The sequence below is a fragment of the Phascolarctos cinereus genome, unplaced genomic scaffold, assembly GCF_003287225.1.
Source record: "Phascolarctos cinereus isolate Bilbo 61053 unplaced genomic scaffold, phaCin_HiC Scaffold_726;HRSCAF=1367, whole genome shotgun sequence".
NCBI lineage: Eukaryota > Metazoa > Chordata > Mammalia > Diprotodontia > Phascolarctidae > Phascolarctos > Phascolarctos cinereus.
The window spans coordinates 321,444,871-321,464,032 of NW_027556098.1; the positions used below are offsets into that span (position 1 = coordinate 321,444,871).

General features: G+C 43.6%; 1 protein-coding gene across 1 annotated transcript in view; it reads right to left on the reverse strand.

Annotated features, from left to right (window-relative positions):
• Nucleotides 1-19,162, reverse strand: part of TENM4 (teneurin transmembrane protein 4) — a 640,191-nt gene that overhangs the window by 199,594 nt on the left and 421,435 nt on the right. Inside the window, 1 exon segment of the mRNA XM_078156941.1 lies at nucleotides 18,568-18,768. Coding sequence (XP_078013067.1) covers nucleotides 18,568-18,768 — 201 coding nt within the window.

The following is a 19,162-nucleotide window of genomic DNA, read 5'->3' on the forward strand; positions in this document are numbered from 1 at the left end:
TATGATCTTCAGTAGGATTTCATGTTTCATAGCCAGCTCCTACAGTGTTGGCCATGATAGCATCATCTCTCTACTCTTACGGCATGCAGAATCTGCAGGAACCTTGCAAGTGAAGAGGTAGAGATACTCAGAGTAACTATAGGATAATGAGGTGGAGTTTCATAGGTGGATAAGAGATTGTCTCATGGGGTGACTTGACGGAATGAAGGTCTCCTCTTCATTATGGACTCCTACTTTCCTCTAATTGTTTCATATTTATCCTTGCTTCCCCAAGCTCACCAGCGGCTGCTTGAGTGCAGGGCCTGAGTCTCAGACTGCTTTGTGTTCTAACGTAGTCAAGCAAAGCATAGTAGGTACTTAGTACGACTCTGCCTATTAGATGGTAAGCTCCATGCTGGTGCTAGACAATGTATTAGATTTATATCCCCAGGATCTAATACAGGGTAAGTACTCAACATAAGCTAAGTGCTTAATAAATTCATCCTCATTCATTCATTCTTTATTCAATAAATACTTCATGACTAAAGAAGCAATGTGGCATATTTCAAGAAGATCTGAGTTCAAATCCTGCCTCAGAAACTTACTAGCTGTATGACCCTGGGCAAGTCACTTAAACTCTCTCTTTGCCTCAATTTCCTCATTTGTAAAATGAGAATAATAATGGCATCTATCTCTTGAGGTTGCCAGGAGGATATGAGGTAAAATTTGTAAAGCATTTTATAAATCTTAAAGTGCTTTATAAATGTCAGTTATTGCTATTATTATTGTTGTTACTATTTTTACTTGGAGTCAGGAAGACCCGAGTTCAGATTCTTTTGCTGATAAACACCAGCTACATTAACCAAAGGCTGGTAAGTTCACCTGTCTCTGCTGCTTCATCTGTAAAATCATGATAAAAAAAATCCGTATAGTCCCTACCTGAGTGGGTTATTGTACGGTTTGGATACTGAGTTCAAGTATGCCTAGCACATAATAGGCATTTAATAAATGAGGACTGATGGATGGACGTGCTGAGGCAACCTTAAAGGCCTTCGTGCATGTCTCTTCTTATATTTGCTACCTCCAGAAGACAACCACAGGAGGCAGATGAGGAGCAAAGCCTGGGTGAAGATGGTCCGTGCAAAGGGAAAAGGGCACGAATAGAGCGCCCCTCCTATCTGAGAAGCAGAGGGGGAGAGTAGGGAAGTGTCAGCCAGGGAAGCTCCTGATTCCACCACTTCTCAGCTCTGTGACTGCAGGCAAGTTACTCCCCCAATTTGGTCTCCATTTCAACACTGGGAAAACTAGAACAAAAATCCTGGCCTGTGGACGGACATTTTCAGGACTGCTGTGGGAACCAGATGGAGATTCTCACAATGCATGCTCTCTGATGTGCTCATCACATAAAGTTGTCCACTGTGGTTACCTGCGTCTGTGTCGTAGCATCCTCTGCTATGACAAGGATGCTCCCTGGGGGATGGGGAAGGGTAAGGAGGGCTGTCTTTTCTATACTTTCCATTTCCCCAGGGCTGACCACCGCTATCTGTATGTGGCAAGTGTTTAAAAAAACTTGCGGAATGAATGCTAACTGCCCCACTTACCTCACAGGCCTATTAGGAATAGATTAGGGGCAGCAAGGTGGCACAGTGAATAGAGTACTGGCCCTGAAGTCAGAAGGACCTGAATTCAAATCTGCCTCAGACCAAACACTTGACACTAGCTGTGTGACCCTGGGCAAGTCACTTAACCCCATTGCCTAGCCAAAAAAAAAAAAAAAAGAAGAAAAAGAAAAAGAAAAAAACAAAGGAATAGGTTAGAAGGGATCTTAGCCCACAGAATACTATAGCTGAAAGGGATCTTAGCACACAGAATGTCAGTCATGGAAAGGAGCTTCCAGCCTGTCAAGGTTTGCAAAATGCTTTATATATATTATCTCATTTGTTTCCCTTATAAGGGAGGCGAGAGAGAGAGAGACAGAGAGAGACAGAGACAGAGAGAAAGAGAGAGAGAGACAGAGACAGAGACAGAGAGAGAGAAATACTGTAGATTAGGAGTCAGAGGACCTGAGTTGGAATTCTAATTCTGCCACTTTGTGACTTTAGGTAAGTCATTTAAGGTCTCTGGATTTAGGTTTCCTTGTCTGTAAAATGGGGGAGGGGAGGTTTGGCCTCAGAGACCTTGAAGGCCATTTGAAGCTCTAATCTGTCATCCAAAGACCCTCACAATAACTCTATTTTTATATTATTCCCAATTTCCAGGGGAGGCTAGTAAAAGCAGACCAGGCTCACACAATTTCCAAGCGTAGATCGTGACATCTGGCCACCTCATTTTAGAAAAAAGTAAACTGAGGCATAGGCACCATATTTCCATATTCCTGCGCTACAGGGTCTTTGTTGGTCTTCCAGTAGAATTCCAACAGCGGCTGATTTCAGTACGGCTTGAATACTGCAGCTTCCCCAGGTTAACCAGGCTAGTGTTTGTTGACTATTCCCCTTCTCCTCTTCCCCCTTTCCCCCCAGGTCTGATGTAGAGCGGAGGGCTGGGGGAAGGGGCAGGAAGGAGAAGGAAGGAGGCCAAATCCAAGCCCAGCAATGAAGATCACTCAGGCACTGGGGAAAAACCAGAGTGATCTTCCCAAGTGACGAAACTTCTGTATATGTGGCTGGAATGTCAAGCCCTGCCATGAAACGTGCTTCTGAAAGTACGAAGCTAATTAACCTCTCAACCACACTACCTTTTAACTCATCTAACAGTGCCCAGAAACCTTTCAAACCAATCAGCACAGAGGACACCGGCGCGTCAGCGCTAGGTGCCCTCACCCCTGCCCTGATTGAAAGCCTTTAAAAAGCACTTCACCCGGGAGCTCCTGGGTAATGCTAATGCTTGTATAACCTATGTATAACCTATGCTAATACACTTAACTTGAGGCCATATTACTTTCCAATTAGAATGACTCTACTAAGGACCGAATTGCCCAGCCCAGTACTAAGGAGAGCCTGTGTGTCTGTTACTTAAAATGTGATAGGAATAGTGAGGAAGAAACCCTGGCCTGGAAGTCAGGGGATCTGGGTTCTAGTCTAACACTCACGAACCTCAAATCTCCTATCAAAAAAGAACCATGAGGCTCTTATCCTGTTATGCATCTCTTGGTGGTCTGGGGCTGGAATACAGTCAAGAGTTCAATCAGTTGAAAGAAAGACAGTGGTCACTGCAGCGCGCGCGCACACACACACACACACACACACACCCTTTCTTAAATGGCTACTGTTTTTTAAATTAATGTGCGCATAACTAGCTGCTGTTATTATACCCACTTCCTTTCCCTCCATCTCTAGCTTTTGATGCTCTGAAATCCCAGCTCACCAACACCTGTCACATAAGCACAAGGCTGGTTCTGAGTACTCACCTCATTAGAGCTAGTTGGAGAAATAGTAACACACCTTTCGAGAGTGTTTTGAGGGTTTATGACTCCCATGACAACATGGTGAGCAGGTAACGTAAGGATGAAGCACCTGAGATGCAGAGTATGTTAAGTGACTTGCCCATGTCCAGCCAGCTGGCGAACTGTGGTTGGAGCATTTGAACCCTGGGAGACATGGACCCTTACAAACTGGGTGGCTTTTTCCAGGTGAGCCATTTAACCTCTCTATTTCTTAGCTTCCTCATCTATAAAATGTCTTGGATTTGGTGGCTTGGAAGTTCCATTCCAGTTCCAATAATCTGTTGGAAAGTGCCTAGGAAAGGTATAGACTGAGTGACAGAGAAGGAACAGGGCAGGTAAAAACAGAATTAGCATGGAAGAACCGAGAAGGAAACAAAAGCTTTTAGCTGAACGCTGCATGAAAGAGGCAGCACCCAAGACGGACCGTGAAAGAATGGAAATATTTCAGAAACAGAGATCTGTTAAGGAGACTTTTTCAGGAATGGGGGTTGTGGTACACAAAGATACAGGATTTGAAAGCAGTGGTTAGAGTGCCAGACACAGAGTTGAGTCAGGAACACTCATCTTCCTGAGTTCAAATCCAGCCTCAGATACTTATTAGCTATGTGACCCTGGGCAAGTCACTTCACCCTGTTTGCCTCAGTTTCCTCATCTATAAAATTAGCTGGAGAAGGAAATGGCAAACCACTCCAGTTATCTTTGCCAAGAAAACCCCAAATGGGGTCACAAAGAGTCAGATACAAATGAAATGATTGAACAACGACAACAAATTAGTCTTGTTTGCCTGCAACAAGAAGCATGAAGGGAACTAGTTTGAAATAAGGCTGAAAAGGCTGGGTGGAGTCAGATTATGGAGGTCCTTGGATGTCAAGATTTAGACTTTATCTTTCATCCTACAATCAGTGTTGAAAGGAGAGATTGTAGGACGTTGTAGAGGTGGAAACAGTATTTGGTAAAAAAAGAAACACAAGACAAAAGAGAAATACAAAGAACATTTATGTATAGGGCTGCTTTATTTCTCTTTCTCTTCCCTATTTCTTCCCTTCTTCGATTCATCCAGAAAGGCTGACCATCACCTTGGGTCTACACCCTTCTCCCCCCCACCCCACATCACTTGTACATTCCTTTTTTACCTCTTCTTTTTCTCTTCTCTTCCTCTTTCACTTTCTCCTCCTCCTCCTTTATGCCAGTGTAAACTCCATTATTTATTATTCTGAACTTTGATATTAAACTGTCATTTGCTGTCCGGGAGCAGTGCATGAAATGTCAAACCTCAATAGATGTTATTCCTGGGATGAAATTCTGTCCTGCTCCTGCCCCCCCCCCCCAAATGTATCTCTATATAAATATCCCAACCTGATAGATTACGTTTTTCCTTTGATGTTTAATTGGATCTTGGTGCTTTCTCGGATGAGAATCTAAAGCTTCCCAAGGAGTAACAATTCTTTCTGCATAAATGAGGCTCATACCAGGGGTGGGCGCTTAGTACAGAATCTAATTTTCTCTCCCATCCATGAACATAAGACAATTTCTGTGGCATGAAAGCATCTCGCTCAGTCTTTCTGTCATTAATAAGAATTAAATTCTGTTCCCTCAAATTTAAATGTAATTATGTTTTGCCTCGTAAATAAAATTGAATTAGCATTTTTAAAACTTAGCACTAATGCAACTACTATATTGAAAGGTTTTTTTTTTTGTTAACCCTGTTACTCCCTGAACTAGGACTTTTTTTTTTTTTAATCAGTTGCTGAGTATTCTTTTGCTGTTGGCTAGGAGGCAATGTAAAACTAGATTCCCCAGCTTTTCAGAGACGTACTGCTGCTATTACTCAGAGACGGCAGAGATTGTGTCAAGAACTCTTTAGACTTGGAGTCAGAAGGTAGAGTATGAAGTCCAGCCTTGCAATTTACTAACCATAAGTCTATGGGAGAAACCTGAGTTTCAGTTTCCTAATCAGTAAAAGGAGAATAATAATGTTTGTACTACCTACCTCACAGGGCTTTTGTGAGCATATTATAAAACATAATGGGCTATACTGATGCAAACTATATTTCTTTATAACCTCTCTAAGTTTGTTTTCCTTAGAAAAGGAGAAAGACAAACGATACTTTCACAGCCTCCCCCACACTGGATTATCCTGAAGTTCAGATGAGAAAATGATATGAAACAGTATATAAATACAAGTGATTTTTATCGTGCCTTATGTTTATTATGGGGGGGCGGGAGGAGGGAGGAGGGAGGATGTTAGTATTAGAACTGAGCCAACTTGGCAAGTGGCTGGTATGAGAGGTGACAGAGAAGGTGTCCCTGAGGTTGGGAACCTGGATGACTAGAAGAAGAGTGACATTCTGCACAGCAATGGCAAGGTTAGGAAGGTGGAGGAGAGTTCAGTGGAAAAGCCCATGAGTTCTCTCTTGGATCTGCTGAATTTGAGATGCCTGTAAGGACATCAAATTTGAAATGTCTAACAGGCAGTTGATGACACACAGCTGGAGCTCAAGGGAGAGACAAGGGTTGGGTGTGTATGTGTGCATGTGTGTGTGTTTGTATGAGACAGAGAGAGAGAGAGTCATTTTCATAGAGATAATAACTGGATTTATGGGAGGTGATGAGATCACCAAGACAAGTGGAGGAAGAAAAGGGCCCAAGACGAAGCCTCAAGGGATGACCACACATGGAGCATACAACACCAAGGATATGAATGATGAACCAATAAAGGAAACTGGGAAAGGACTTCCACATATATAGGAGAAAAACCAGGAAGGTAAAACACCATACATGGTGGCAGGGTAGAAGAAATGATCATATTCGTAGGAAGCAAAGAGCAAGCCAATAGATAAGAAGAGATTGAAAAAAGGGTGAAAGGCGTGTTTGTGGTGGTAATTTACCGGAGCTCTGATGTTTTATAATCTAAGCCCTTTCCAGGCACCTAAGGTTCTGGCTCCCTGACCAGTATCTACCACACTGCATGAATACCTAGAAAGGCTGATTTCTGATTAATTTCCTGATTCATAGAATCTCAGAGTCTTTGATACAACCTGAAGCATAAATCCTTTCAAGAGCATCCTCAACAGATGATCTCCCAGGCCAGGCCCTGTTTGCAGATGTACAACAGTGTGAATCTCACTACATCTGGAAGCAGCTCAGAGGGTCTTCATAGTGGTGACAGGATGACAGAATTCAGAGTTGGGAGGGATGCCAGTGCTCATTAAGCTTAACCCAACCCTCTTGCCTCTTCCCAGATTAAAAAAAGACCCTGGCAGGGGCAGCTAGGCGGCTCAGTGGATAGACCTCTGGCCTTGCAGTCAGGAGGATCTGAGTTCAAATCCGGTCTCAGACACCTGACACTTACTAGCTGTGTGACCCTGGGCAAGTCACTTAACCCTAACTGCTTCACCAAAAAGAAAAAAAAAACCCTGACATTTAGAGAAGAGGACACGACTTCCCCAGAGTCACACAGGTAGTCAGTACCAGGGCCTTTGCCTCTAAGGTTCCCATCTTCCTCCTCTGTATGCACCTCTTATGTACCCATTTATCCACAAACTGTCTTCCCCATTAGAATGTAAGCTCCCTGAGGGCAAGGGCTGTTTTTGCCTTTCTTTATATTCCCAGAGCTTCATGCTATCCTTGGCCTATGGTCATAGGATAATAAACATTTGTTGACTGACTGTTTCGAACCCTAGACCTCTACCTCCAAATCCAGCACTATTTCCCTTCTATGTTCAGTGAGAAATAATGAGAGACTAAGGGGTCCTCTAAAACCAAGTCCATTTTTAGGCTATTCATCAAAACTTAGCATACTGACTTCCTCTTCACCTCTGTCTCTTACAATTACTAGCTTACCCTAAACTTTAATTCAAGCATCACTTCCTTCATGGGGCTTTTCCTCACTCCTCTATTCTTCCATCTAATACCTCTTTCCCCAAATTATCTTGGATTTATTGATTATGTATTTTGTATATACTGATAGTATGGTGGCACAATGGATAGGCCACTGGACATGGAGTCAGGAAATCCAGAATTCAAATCTAGCCTCAAGAAAATTACTAGCTCTGTGATCCTGGTCAAGTCACTTATTCTGTCTGCTTCAGTTTCCTCAATTGTAAAATAGGGTCACTAATAGCATCTACCTCCCAGGGCTGTTGTGAGGACCGAATGAGATATATTTGTAAAGTGCTTTGTAAACCTTAAAGGATTACATAAATATTACCACCACTACCACTTATATGGGAATGTGCTGTTTCCCCTGATAGATTTATAAGCTCCCTGCTTCATTTCTGTCTTTGTAATCCTAGTACTGACTACAATCTGTTTGTTCAGTCATTTTTCAGTCATGCCTGACTCTCCGTGACTCCATTTGGGGTTTTCTCGGCAGAGATACTGGAGTGGTTTGCCATTTCCTTCTCCAGCTCATTTTACAGATGAGGAAACTGAGGCAAAGAGGGTTAAATGACTTGCCCAAGGTCACACACAGCCAGTAAGTGTCCGAGGCCAGATTTGAACTCAGGAACATGAGTCTTTCTGAATCGAGGCCCAGCACTCTATGCTACCTAGCTGGCCACCTACTATAATGACTGGCGCATAGTAGGTACTTCATAAATGCCTGATTGATTCAATTACCCTCAACAATCCTTCTATAAACAGGATTAGTGACATTATAAAGGCGATGAAGCACCTGCATGAACGTGCATTTCAAAGGCAGAACTGCAGCTATGCAGTTTTTCTAGTTCTATAGACCAGAGTAAGCAGAGACAGTGACAGCAGCCTAGGAAAAAAGTCATTTAAGCAAAACACAGAGAGAATGGACTGCAGTGAGGAATTGGGGCAGCTAGGTGGTACAGTGGATAGAACACCGGCCCTGGAGTCAGGAGGACCTGAGTTCAAATGTGGCCTCAGACACTTGACACTTACTAGCTGTATGACCCTGGGCAAGTCACTTCACCCCACTGCCTCGCCAAAAAAATAAAATAAAATAAAATAAAAATGAGGAATGCATAAAACAGCTTGCATTTCTACAGCACTCTCTGTGTAGCAGCTGCAGGCTGTAAAATAGGTATTATCATCAACATTTTATATGAGGAAACCAAGGCTCAATGAGTGCCCAGGGTCACATTGTCAGAAGTGAGAGACGAGACTCAAACCAAGGTCTTCCAGCTTCAGACCTGGGCAGGGTCAGCCAAAGGTTCCAATTCAACCTGGCCCACATTTTAGAAGAGTCAGATATATGCAGAGCACTACAGTAGACACGGACAGCTAGGTGGCACAGTGGATAGAGTGCTAGCTCTGGACTCAGGAAGACCTGAGTTCAAATCCTCAGATACTTGCTAGCTGGGTGACCCTGGGCAAGTCACTTATCCTCTGACTTCCTTAGTTTCCTTGTCTGTAAAATAAGCTCAAGAAGGAAATGGCAAACCACTCCATTATCTTTGCCAAGAAAACCCCAAATGGGGTCATGGAGACTCAGACAGGACTGAAAATGACTAGGGGAATACGACATGAAGATCATCATACTACAACAGAATAAAATTAATTTTATTTTTGTTCCATATATACTTATATGTTTATACTTCTTGTTTTCTCCATTAGAATTATAAGCTCCTTCTGAGAAGAAATTATTTATATTTTTGTATTTGTATCTCCAGGGCCTAGCATAGTGCTTGGCAGGCACACAGTTGGTGTTTAATAAATGCTTGGTGACTGATTAACTGAACACCAAAAAAAAAAAAAGTAAGATCAGTGAATGAGATGGGAAACTGAAGGCTATGCATAGAATGAGAAGAGGAAAAGCTTGTTAATGAAACCGGGGAATAATAGATTTAGGCTTCATGAAAGAGGTGGCACTGAAGATAAGACTCTGTAGTACGGGGAGAATTTCAACAAGTGGGGATAAAGGGTGGAAAGATACTTAGGCATGGTTGGGGGGGGCAGGAAGCAAAAGCATAGAGGTAGGGAACTACAATTCAGAGAGATGGCAAGTAGTCCAGTTTGGCTGGAATGTAGAGTACATAGCAAAGTGCAGTCTGGAAAGGTAAGCTGGGGCTAGCTCTTGAGGGCCCTGAAGACCTAGCAGGGGAATTTGTTACTCAGGAGGGCTGTCAATCAAAGCAGCTTCTTCTGCCAAAGGAGCATGGCCTAAAACCCTTTTAAGCAGTTAGCATCTGAATTAGTTAAGGGTCGCCCCAATTTCATGGTCTCTATCTCCAAGTTTAATTTTCTCTTATGTTCTTATGCTGCTCTCAGCAAAGAAGAGAAACATGTGGTCTCACTCAGGGCTGTGGGAGGGTGGGGGAGGCATCAGGGTACTGTAGTGATATGTAACTGCACTGTATTCAAAAGCAGATGCAACATTCATCATAGGCCTGGCTGCTCAGGAAGGGAAGGCAAGATGGCTTGGAGGTGAAATGGTGTGAACAGTTTTCTGGAGCAGCAACGTCCTTGGCTGGCCTTGGGCACAACACGAATTCTACATGAGGGTTTTGTCTTAAAAGTCTGACGCTCGGTTCGGCCAAGGAGTCAGATTTTTATCGCACAGGTCATACTGGTCCTGGGGGTGGCCACCAATCAGAGAGGATGCTCTCGGAGCTAGCGCTCTGCGGGGCTGCGGACGGCCTCAGTGACTCGAGGAACACAGGGAAAGCTTCACTATGAACAAGTCTGGAGAGAAACCAGTCCTTTCTCATCATGGAGTAGAGAGCAGGAGAAAGAACACAGGGTTTAGAGCCAGCCACCTGAACTGAAGCCCTGACCTTTGGGCTGTGTGACCCCTCACCTCTCTGAATATTGGGCTGGTAATAGCTGCATGACCAATTTCATAGGATTATTGGGAGACTCAATGAGATAATGCATGTAGCATGATCCGTAACCAAGCGTTCACATATTGTATCACAAATCTTAGCATCCAAGATCAGAAGGCACCCCAGAGTTCATTTACTCCAGCCAACTACTCATATGAGAAAAATATCTGTCAAGCGCTTAGCACAGTGCCCGGCACACAGCAGGAGCTTAATAAATGCTCATTCCTGTCCCTGATCCATATCTGGACAGCAATCTCCTCCACAATGTCTCTGATTAGTGTAGATAGCAATAATGGTCAATTAAATAATAATATATTGCTTTAAGGTTCACAAAGTGCTTCATATGTCATCTCATTCCTTTCAAAAATTGTGGGAGGCAGTTCTGTGACTGTTCCCTTTTTATAACTGAGGCACAGAGAGGTCACGTGACTTCACTGAAAAATAGATGCAGTCTTTCATGCAAAAGAAGATCCATATACACATTAATCTTGTTGAGAGGCATAAAGTGCAATTAGCTTTTATAATAGGAAGTATAGCATACTGGAGAGAATGAACTTGGAATTAAGCGACCTGGGTTTAAATCATGTCTTTGATGCTTAAGAAGTAGTAAGGCTGGGGCAGCTAGGAGGTACAATGGATAGAGCACCAGCCTTGGAGTAAAGAAGACCTGAGTTCAAATCTGACCTCAGGGACTTACTAGCTGTGCGACCCCAGGAAAGTCACTTAACCCTGGTAGAAGAAGGAGGAGATGGAGGAGAAGGAGAAGGAGACTGGCTAGTTAGTGGCAGGAGTGCAGTATCTGGAGCCAGGAAAAACTAGTATTCAAATCTAACCTCTAATACTTACTTATTGGCTCTACGATTATAGACAAGTCTTTTAACTTCTCTGACCCTCAGTTTTCTTATCTGCAAAATGGGGATAATGTCACCTGTAGTGCCTAGCTCATAAGGTTGTGTTAGGACTAAATAAAATGATGGATATAAAATGCTTTATAAACCTTCCTCTAACCACTACATAAATGCTATTAAGTGACAGCAGGTCTCTCTCAGGCAGATGCTGCAAATGGACAATGAGTCAGACCCAGAACTGAAAAGGAAGAAAAAAGCAGGCTGGATTACTTGGCAGGAACCATGAGGTTCTTTTCCTGAACCCAGGTTTCTCCCTGAAACAAAGGCTTAATTTTTATACTAATATTCTTCTGGTTTTCCTGCACAGCTGCTAGTCACAGAGCACCACAGAACTGAAACCGAGTATGACCTGAAGGACAATGGAGAAGGGTCTGACTGGGCTGCAACACACTGGTGCGGATAATTACAAAGATGAAACAGCTCGAAGAATGCCACCAAGGAAATGTACTGCTGAAAAAGACAGGCAGCTCACACGGGCAGAATGAGGGATGGCTGACAGCCAGCCAGCAGGCTCTGTCCAGGATTAGTCTTGCAGCTGTCAGGAGAAATCGAGGCAAGCCCCCAGCGCGCCAGGTAGACTTCCTGTTCTCAACCTCTGGGAGGTTATGAACAACAGTGTGCCCAGGATGGGAAAGCATGGCTGGGCCACCATCGAGGTCACTGCATCCACAGGATGACAACTCCATTTGGGTTCTTGAATAAAATGGGGAAACCCTAATTGTACCACGCACCTTCCAGGGTGCTGGTGGTGAAAAGGGTTTTAAACTTTAAAGAAGCATATAAACAGGAGTTGTTTTTTTAAATAACTCTTATTGATATCTTTCACTTCCGTATCACATGAATCTGCCCCTGTATCCCCACCTCCCCCACCAGCACCAGAGCCTTTGCTTAAGGCAAATGAAAATTTTGTAAAAAGAAAAAGAGGAAGAAGAGGGGAAAAATCAGCAAAACCAATGAGTGCATTAAAAATCTATAGTTACATGCAATGATTCCCACTCATAGACCACCTTCAACCTCAACAAAGAGGTGGGGGGAGCTGTCTTCTTCTAGCTCTTCTTTGGGGGCAGGCTTGACCTTTCTAATTTTGGGAGCTGTTTTAACCATCACTATTGGCTAGCACATTCACACCGACTTGCAATGGGGTGAGCTTTTGGTACTAAGACACTGCGTCTTTCGTACTTGAACTTCCACTTACGCACCTGCACCCCTACCCTACCCCATCTTGTGTACGTGTACTTGATCTTTTGAAACCAAGTAATAAATGCTGGTCAAACTGAAGTTAAATATTATGACTTTCTATTTATCCCCACATATACCTTCCCCGTAGTTCCCCCTTTCCTATTTGAATAATGAAGGGGAATAAAGGTGGCATGCCCTCAACAAGACATGCCTGGCGATATGTGAAGCTGTGAATGGGGAACAAGGGGAAAAGGGCAAGGAAGGAGGCTGCGGCGTGTGAAGTGAAAGGTAGCAACTAGAGGAAAGGGAAGGGAGTGCTGGGTGTGCTCGCTTTTATCTAACACCCCAAGAGACTGGGAAGCAATTGGCCATCCTACCCCCTTGTACGAGAAAGCAGCAAGGCTGGAAGGCTGAGAATGGGGAGGAACGTGAGGAGACCCTGAGAAGGTAGGACAGGATAGTGAGAATGAAAAAAATGTCCCTCTCCCCTTCAGACGCAGAGAAAAGCTGGGCAAGAGAAAACGTGGTGAAGAAAGGGGGCCTCTTCCAGAAGGTCCTCATATTTGGGACTGTTAGTTCTTCTGGAGTTTTACCTACATCTTGGGACTAATAACCATTCATTTGAAGGTCTCTGTTTTGTTTTCTTCCTAAAATAAACCTTTTTTCCTACAAGTTGAACTGTGTTTTTTTAAGTGGGGAGCTGGTCTCAGTACATTGGGAAGCAGGGCACATACACCATCCCAAGGTTCCTGGGTAGGAACTATAAGACAAGATCATAACGTATCTCCCACCCCCAAAGCGTACACAGGTCCTCCGGATGTGAAAGTGTCTGATACAAGGGTTACACAGCCACACGGATGACCACATAGTGGATACTCAATGATGACTCTGGCTGAACATTTGCTGCCATGATGCCCCATCCAAATGCAGACAGGAAGAAGGAAAAAAACAGACTCATAGGGAAGGAGATTAGAAAGGGAAGAAAATGGCATCCCCGAACTTCAGATCTACAAGAGTCCTCAAAGGACATCTACTTCAACCCATTCTTCTACAACAGACCTGATGACAAGTCTGCCTTTTAGTCAATCAATCAGCGTTTATGAAGAGCCTACTGTGTGCTGGGGATATACAGTCAGACAGTTGTTGCTTTCAGTGAGCTTTAATTCTAAGGGAGGTGGTGGTTGGGAAGAAACAGTAATACCTCTATAAATATAAAATGAATATAAGGTAACTGGCCTTTAAAAATAAAAAACAAAGACTTTTAGTGAAAAGGGAATGAATGCTCTACTTTCTGAGGCAGCCCATTTATTGCAGACTGAAACAGCACTAATTAGGAAGTTTTCCTGACATCAAAGCTACATCTTCTTTTCTCTAACTCCTACACATCATTCCTAAACAGTAGCACTGATTCTTTGGGTGGCAATGGTTGCTGCTGGCACTGACTAGAACTGGGAGGAGTCAGTCACCCGGGGGGGTCGTTCCTGAGGCCTCCTTTAGGCTGATTCCTAGAATTTCAGAGCAGGTAAGGGCTTTAAAGATGAATGAGCTCAACTCCTAATGAAACATGCCCATGCAGAAAGCCAGTCTTAGCCCTGCGGCCGGTCAAGAAGGCTTCCCCAGTGAGAAGGGCTTCAGAAGAGGAAGTGGAAGCCAAGGAGCTAGAAATGGAGGAAATGCTTGTATAAAAATCCGACTTCTTTGGCTCAACCAAGCAACCAAGGCACTCGGTAACACGTCAGCTCACATTGCATTACTGGGTTCTGTTGTTTAATGCAGGGCGTGTTGATTCAGGATGGTTTCATTAAGCCTCATTCTCTGTGCCAAAAGGCACTCTGCTTTGCTCAATGAAAAGGGAGCTTGCTTCTCTAAGAGCGTAAGACAGTCTGCGAGCAGTTCTGCCAACTGGAGAAGCCACAGCTTCAAGGCCACCCTGTCGATGGACCACTAAGCACTTCTCTTTTGGCTTCTTGTTACTGAACCTAAGTGGTTTGAGGTGCATTTAAACTGGCAACTAGAATTCAGTAAATACTAATGACAGCACACCATGAACCTGGCACTGAGATTATAATATTGTGATTACAGGTAGGCGGTAGCACTCTTATTCTCATACTCAATTTACATGGGTTACTTGGGCCCGCAGCTACCCAATTTTTGAGTGTTTCAGTTGTGTCCAACTCTTCATGACCGCATTTATTTTTTTGGCAAAGAAAGTGGAACAATTTGCTATTTCCTTCTGCAGCTCATTTTGCAGATGAGGAAACTGAAGCAGAAAGGCTTAAGTGACTTGCTTAAAGTCACACAGCTAATAAGTATCTGAAACTGGATTTGAACTCATATTCTCCTACTCCAGTCCCAGCGCTCTATCCACTGTGCCACCAAGCTGCTCTAGGCTACCCAATAAGTAGCCTCAAAGGAACAGGAACCCAACTTCCAGATCTGGGCTCTTTCTGCCAGTGGATAGTGTAGTCTCCACATCAAAATGACAGTATTCTCCCTTTGGACACCATGCTCATGATAAGGTAGCTAAGTGCCTAGGAAGTCAGGAGATACAGATGAGGAAGGAGAGTATTCCTGGCATCTCTGGGGGAGGCTAAGCAAAGGAACTGAGTTGGGAGATGGAATGCTGTGCCTGAGCAACAGGAAGGAGGCCAATTTCACTGGATGGAAGAAAATAAGGAATGAGAAGACGGAAGAAGCAGAAAGAAGCCAGGTTGTGGAGGGCTTTACAAGTTGAATAGAGCATTAGCTATTCGATCCAGAAGGTAAAGGGTATCCCCTGGAGTTGGCTCAATACACGGATGATGTGTCAGAGCTGTGCTTTAGGAAAATCAATTCGGCAAATGAATCAAGGATGGATTGCAGCAGAGAGAGGCAAAGCAAGCTGGTGCAATAGTTCTGGCACGAGGTGATGAGGGCCTGAACTGGTCTATGAGTGCAGAAACAGGGATCGGTGAAGAGACGATGTGAAGGTACAAATAGCAAGCACTGGCAATACACTGGTTGTGTGGGTGGAGATGAGTGAATGAGGAATCAAAGATAACCACCATGCTATCAACCTGAATAAGTGAGAAGATGTCGGCACCCTGGAATGTAATACAAAGTTGGGAAAAGGGGAGGTTTCAGAGAGAAAGAGGTTGAATTCTATTTTGGACATGCTGATTTTGAGATGCCTACAGAACATCCAGGCTGAGATATCCAAAGGCAAGTTGGTAGTGTGAGACTGGTGCTCAGGAAAGAGGGGAGGACTGGATAAATCTACATCTACATCTATATCTATATCTATATCTATCTATATCTATATCTATATCTATATCTATCTCTATATCTATATCTATATCTATATCTATATCTATATCTATATCTATATATATCTATATCTATATCTATATCTATATCTATATCTATATCTGTATAGATATGGATATATGAGTATATATGTAAGGATATATATATATATATGTATATATATATATATATATATATGTGGGGGGGTATACACAAGGTATACATTAGTCAAGACATCACCCTGGTGATGTCATTGGTCATCTTTGAGAATGAAGGATGAACAACAACATTTTATGGGGGGTGTTGGATGGGAAATGACACTTACCCATAAGAATAAATGCAAACACATACAAAGTGAATACAAAGTTATTTGGAGGGGTAGGAATAGGGACACTGGCAGCTGGGGGAATCACAAAAGGCTTCTTGTAGGTAGAGGAACATGGGCTACGCTTCGAAGGAAGCTAGGATTTCTAAGGGTTAGAGGAGAGAAGGGAATACAGTACATTCAAGGCCTGTGCAAAACCCCTGAAGCTCAATGAGAGATGCCAAGTTTAGGGAATAACTGTTAGGCCTATTGGCTGGTAGAGAGAGGGAGAGAGGTCTATGAAAGGGAATACTACAACAGGTCACTAGAAAAGAAATGTCAGGCATAATTGTCACCTTTGGTAAGCAATGTCACCTCTCAAGACTGTGTTCTCTTCTATTTAAATAAAGAATTTCTGATACAGGATCCCAGACTGAGGACCTGAACAGACCTCAGAAGTCATAGGGTCCAATGCATCCATTTTACAGATGAAAAAACTAAGGTGTAGGAAAGTTAAATGGTTTACCCAGGGCCATACAGGACACAGGTGACCAAGAGAGGAGTCAAACTGAGGTCTACCTTCTGCTACCCTGAAGGCTAGGTTTGTGAGAACCAAATGAGATAAGGTCACAGGAAAACCGCACTACTTTTCACATAGTTCCAATCAAGGGTTACAGCAGGACAGGACGGTGTGATATCCTCTGGTCCAATCTCCTGCTCATTATTATTAGGCAAGACCGGACACACTGGCACGGGCTTACACAAGACAATACTGGGAATAGTCATGCGAGTTGAGATCTGTGCTCCCAAAACACATGTTTTCTCTTCCCTGGCCCCAGTGAGTGCCACTTCTAGGCGCAAGACTTTATTTTCACAAAAGCCAACATGCACCCATCTGATGAGCCATCACTGGGATCTGTGTCCACAGCTCTGAAGAAGAACAGGCCTTGGGGCTTTAAAAGCAATCGGCTGCTAATGGCTATGTTGTCTCCTTTTATGAGGCCAAGCACAGAATACTTAGTGATCTCACACAAAAAACATAACTGCATCCATCGGAAGCTACGTAACTTCATCAAGGATTAACAATGCAATAGACAGCCATACACCAGACATAAATTAGCTTCATCGCTACATAATGAACAATAGTAAGTCTACGCCACTTTAAGAGGGCTGTTTATTATAAGGCCATAAACAGAGCAATATAAAAGGAATTATTTATGTGGCCCTGCACATCTGTGTTTGCAATCATATCCTCATACATGCTTAACAAAGAAGGATAAAAGCTGGTCTGAGGCATAGGTTCTCTATCCACATCAAGGAGGGCAGGGGTGGACCAGCAACTGGAATCCATACTAAATGTTTTCAACCTTTTCCCCTACCCGATTCTGGACCACAGAATCATGAAATACTGGAAGAAGAAGGCACGTTATAGCATAGACTATTAAAACTGCAAAGGGTCTTAGAAACTGCTTGGCCCAACCAACCTCCTTTTACAGGTAAGGAAATTGAGGCCTAGAGAAATGTGTTTGCTGAAGGTCATTTAACTAACTAATGTCCAAGACTTTAACAATGGACTCCTGGAAACACCCTAAGGCTATTTCTACATCACTTAACAGCCTGTCAGATAATAAATACAAACATGAGGTGACTGATATTTCGCCTCTTGGGAAGAACTGCTCTTCCCTGGAAGTGGCTTCTCCAAAGGAGACACAGGAAGTCTTTCAAAAGCCTGCCATCATTACGGTACCCACTGGAGAAGTCCAGGTGTCACCACTACCTCGAGCCAGAGCCAGCTCATGTCTGAGGTCTCCTCGGCCCACAGACAAAGACAAGTTAATTTCTACCGTATATATCGGCTTCACTGTCTACCATGCGTCTGGGCCCAGTGTCATAGGATCCCAGAGAGATACCAAAGAATGGATGATGGAGAAGAAAGAAGGTGAATCAAGTGGGAGATGGGAATTTTCCTGAGTCCATAGCTCTGAGCAAACATGCCCAAGTTTCCTAAAATTCGGACCCTCTGCAGTAACTGACCTTCCCTGGCATTCCAGAGGGAAGGGACCTCAATAAAGAGATCACCATCACAGCACTGCTCCTTCTGCTGTTTTTATTTCTGCAACTGAGAGCAGCAGTGACTGGAAGTGATGATGGCCCTTGTCCAGACAGCTGCCCTCTCTCCTTAACATAAAACAATTCTGCTTTTTGTGTAGGGTACGGCTTTTTGTGATTTTGTGGAGGGTATAGATTATGCTGAGCCATACAGGACTTTATATAGCATCATAGACACCTCAGTGACCATCTAGTAATCCAACCCCCTCATTTTATAGATAAATAACTGAGGCCCATAAATGACCTCTACCAGAGGTAGAATTTGAATGCATATTCTCTGACCCCAGCACTATGACTCTTCCCATTGTCCTACCTTCTACACCTACTCTGAGAGACTGCTCAGGCCTTCTTTTCATTTCCCAAGTTCACCTTACCATGGCAGGTGGGCTTGGGGCTAAAGGTCAGAATGCAGGGAGACAGAAGGAGGGAGAATAACAAGAGACGTGGAAAATCCACTGAAAATGGGGCTGCGCCAATGTCTTACCAATGTGCTAAACTTGGAAGCTGAAATCCCTCTCAAAAGATCCCAGCCCACCTTCCCTGTCCATGAGGCAGATTCACACTCACCAATTGAACAGTCATGCCCGGTCCAATTGGGATCGCAGCTGCAGAGTCCCGTGTCAGGAAGGAAGGTTCCATGGCCCGAACACTGGTCCAAACATGTGGCCCTCGGCGTTTCACAGCTGGTTCCTCCCCAGCCAACAGAGCAGTGGCACTCACCTCGGACGCAGACGCCCCTTCCAGAGCAGGTAGGATCCAGGCAATCCACTGCATTAAAAAAGGAGAGAGGTCACCAGCTCAAAGGCCTATCTGAGGCTGCCTTATGGGCACTAGGACTGTGGTTCTAGAATGAATGAATGAATGAATGAATGAATGAATGAATGAATGAATGGATGATGTTTACTAAGTGCTTACTACATGCTAAGTGCTAGGCATACAAATAGAAAAGCAAGGCAGCCCCTGCCTTCTAGGAGCTCACACTCTAACAGAATAATAGTATAGGACAATGTATAAGGAGGTTTACTTTACTGATGTTTATGGAAGACCTGTCATGCTTGGTATTTTGTTCTACTGCAATTCCCATGATGCTAGAGGTAACTGCATATTTTCCCCTTTACTATTTCCAAATTCAATTCTAAAATTAAAGAGAACATCAATGGTT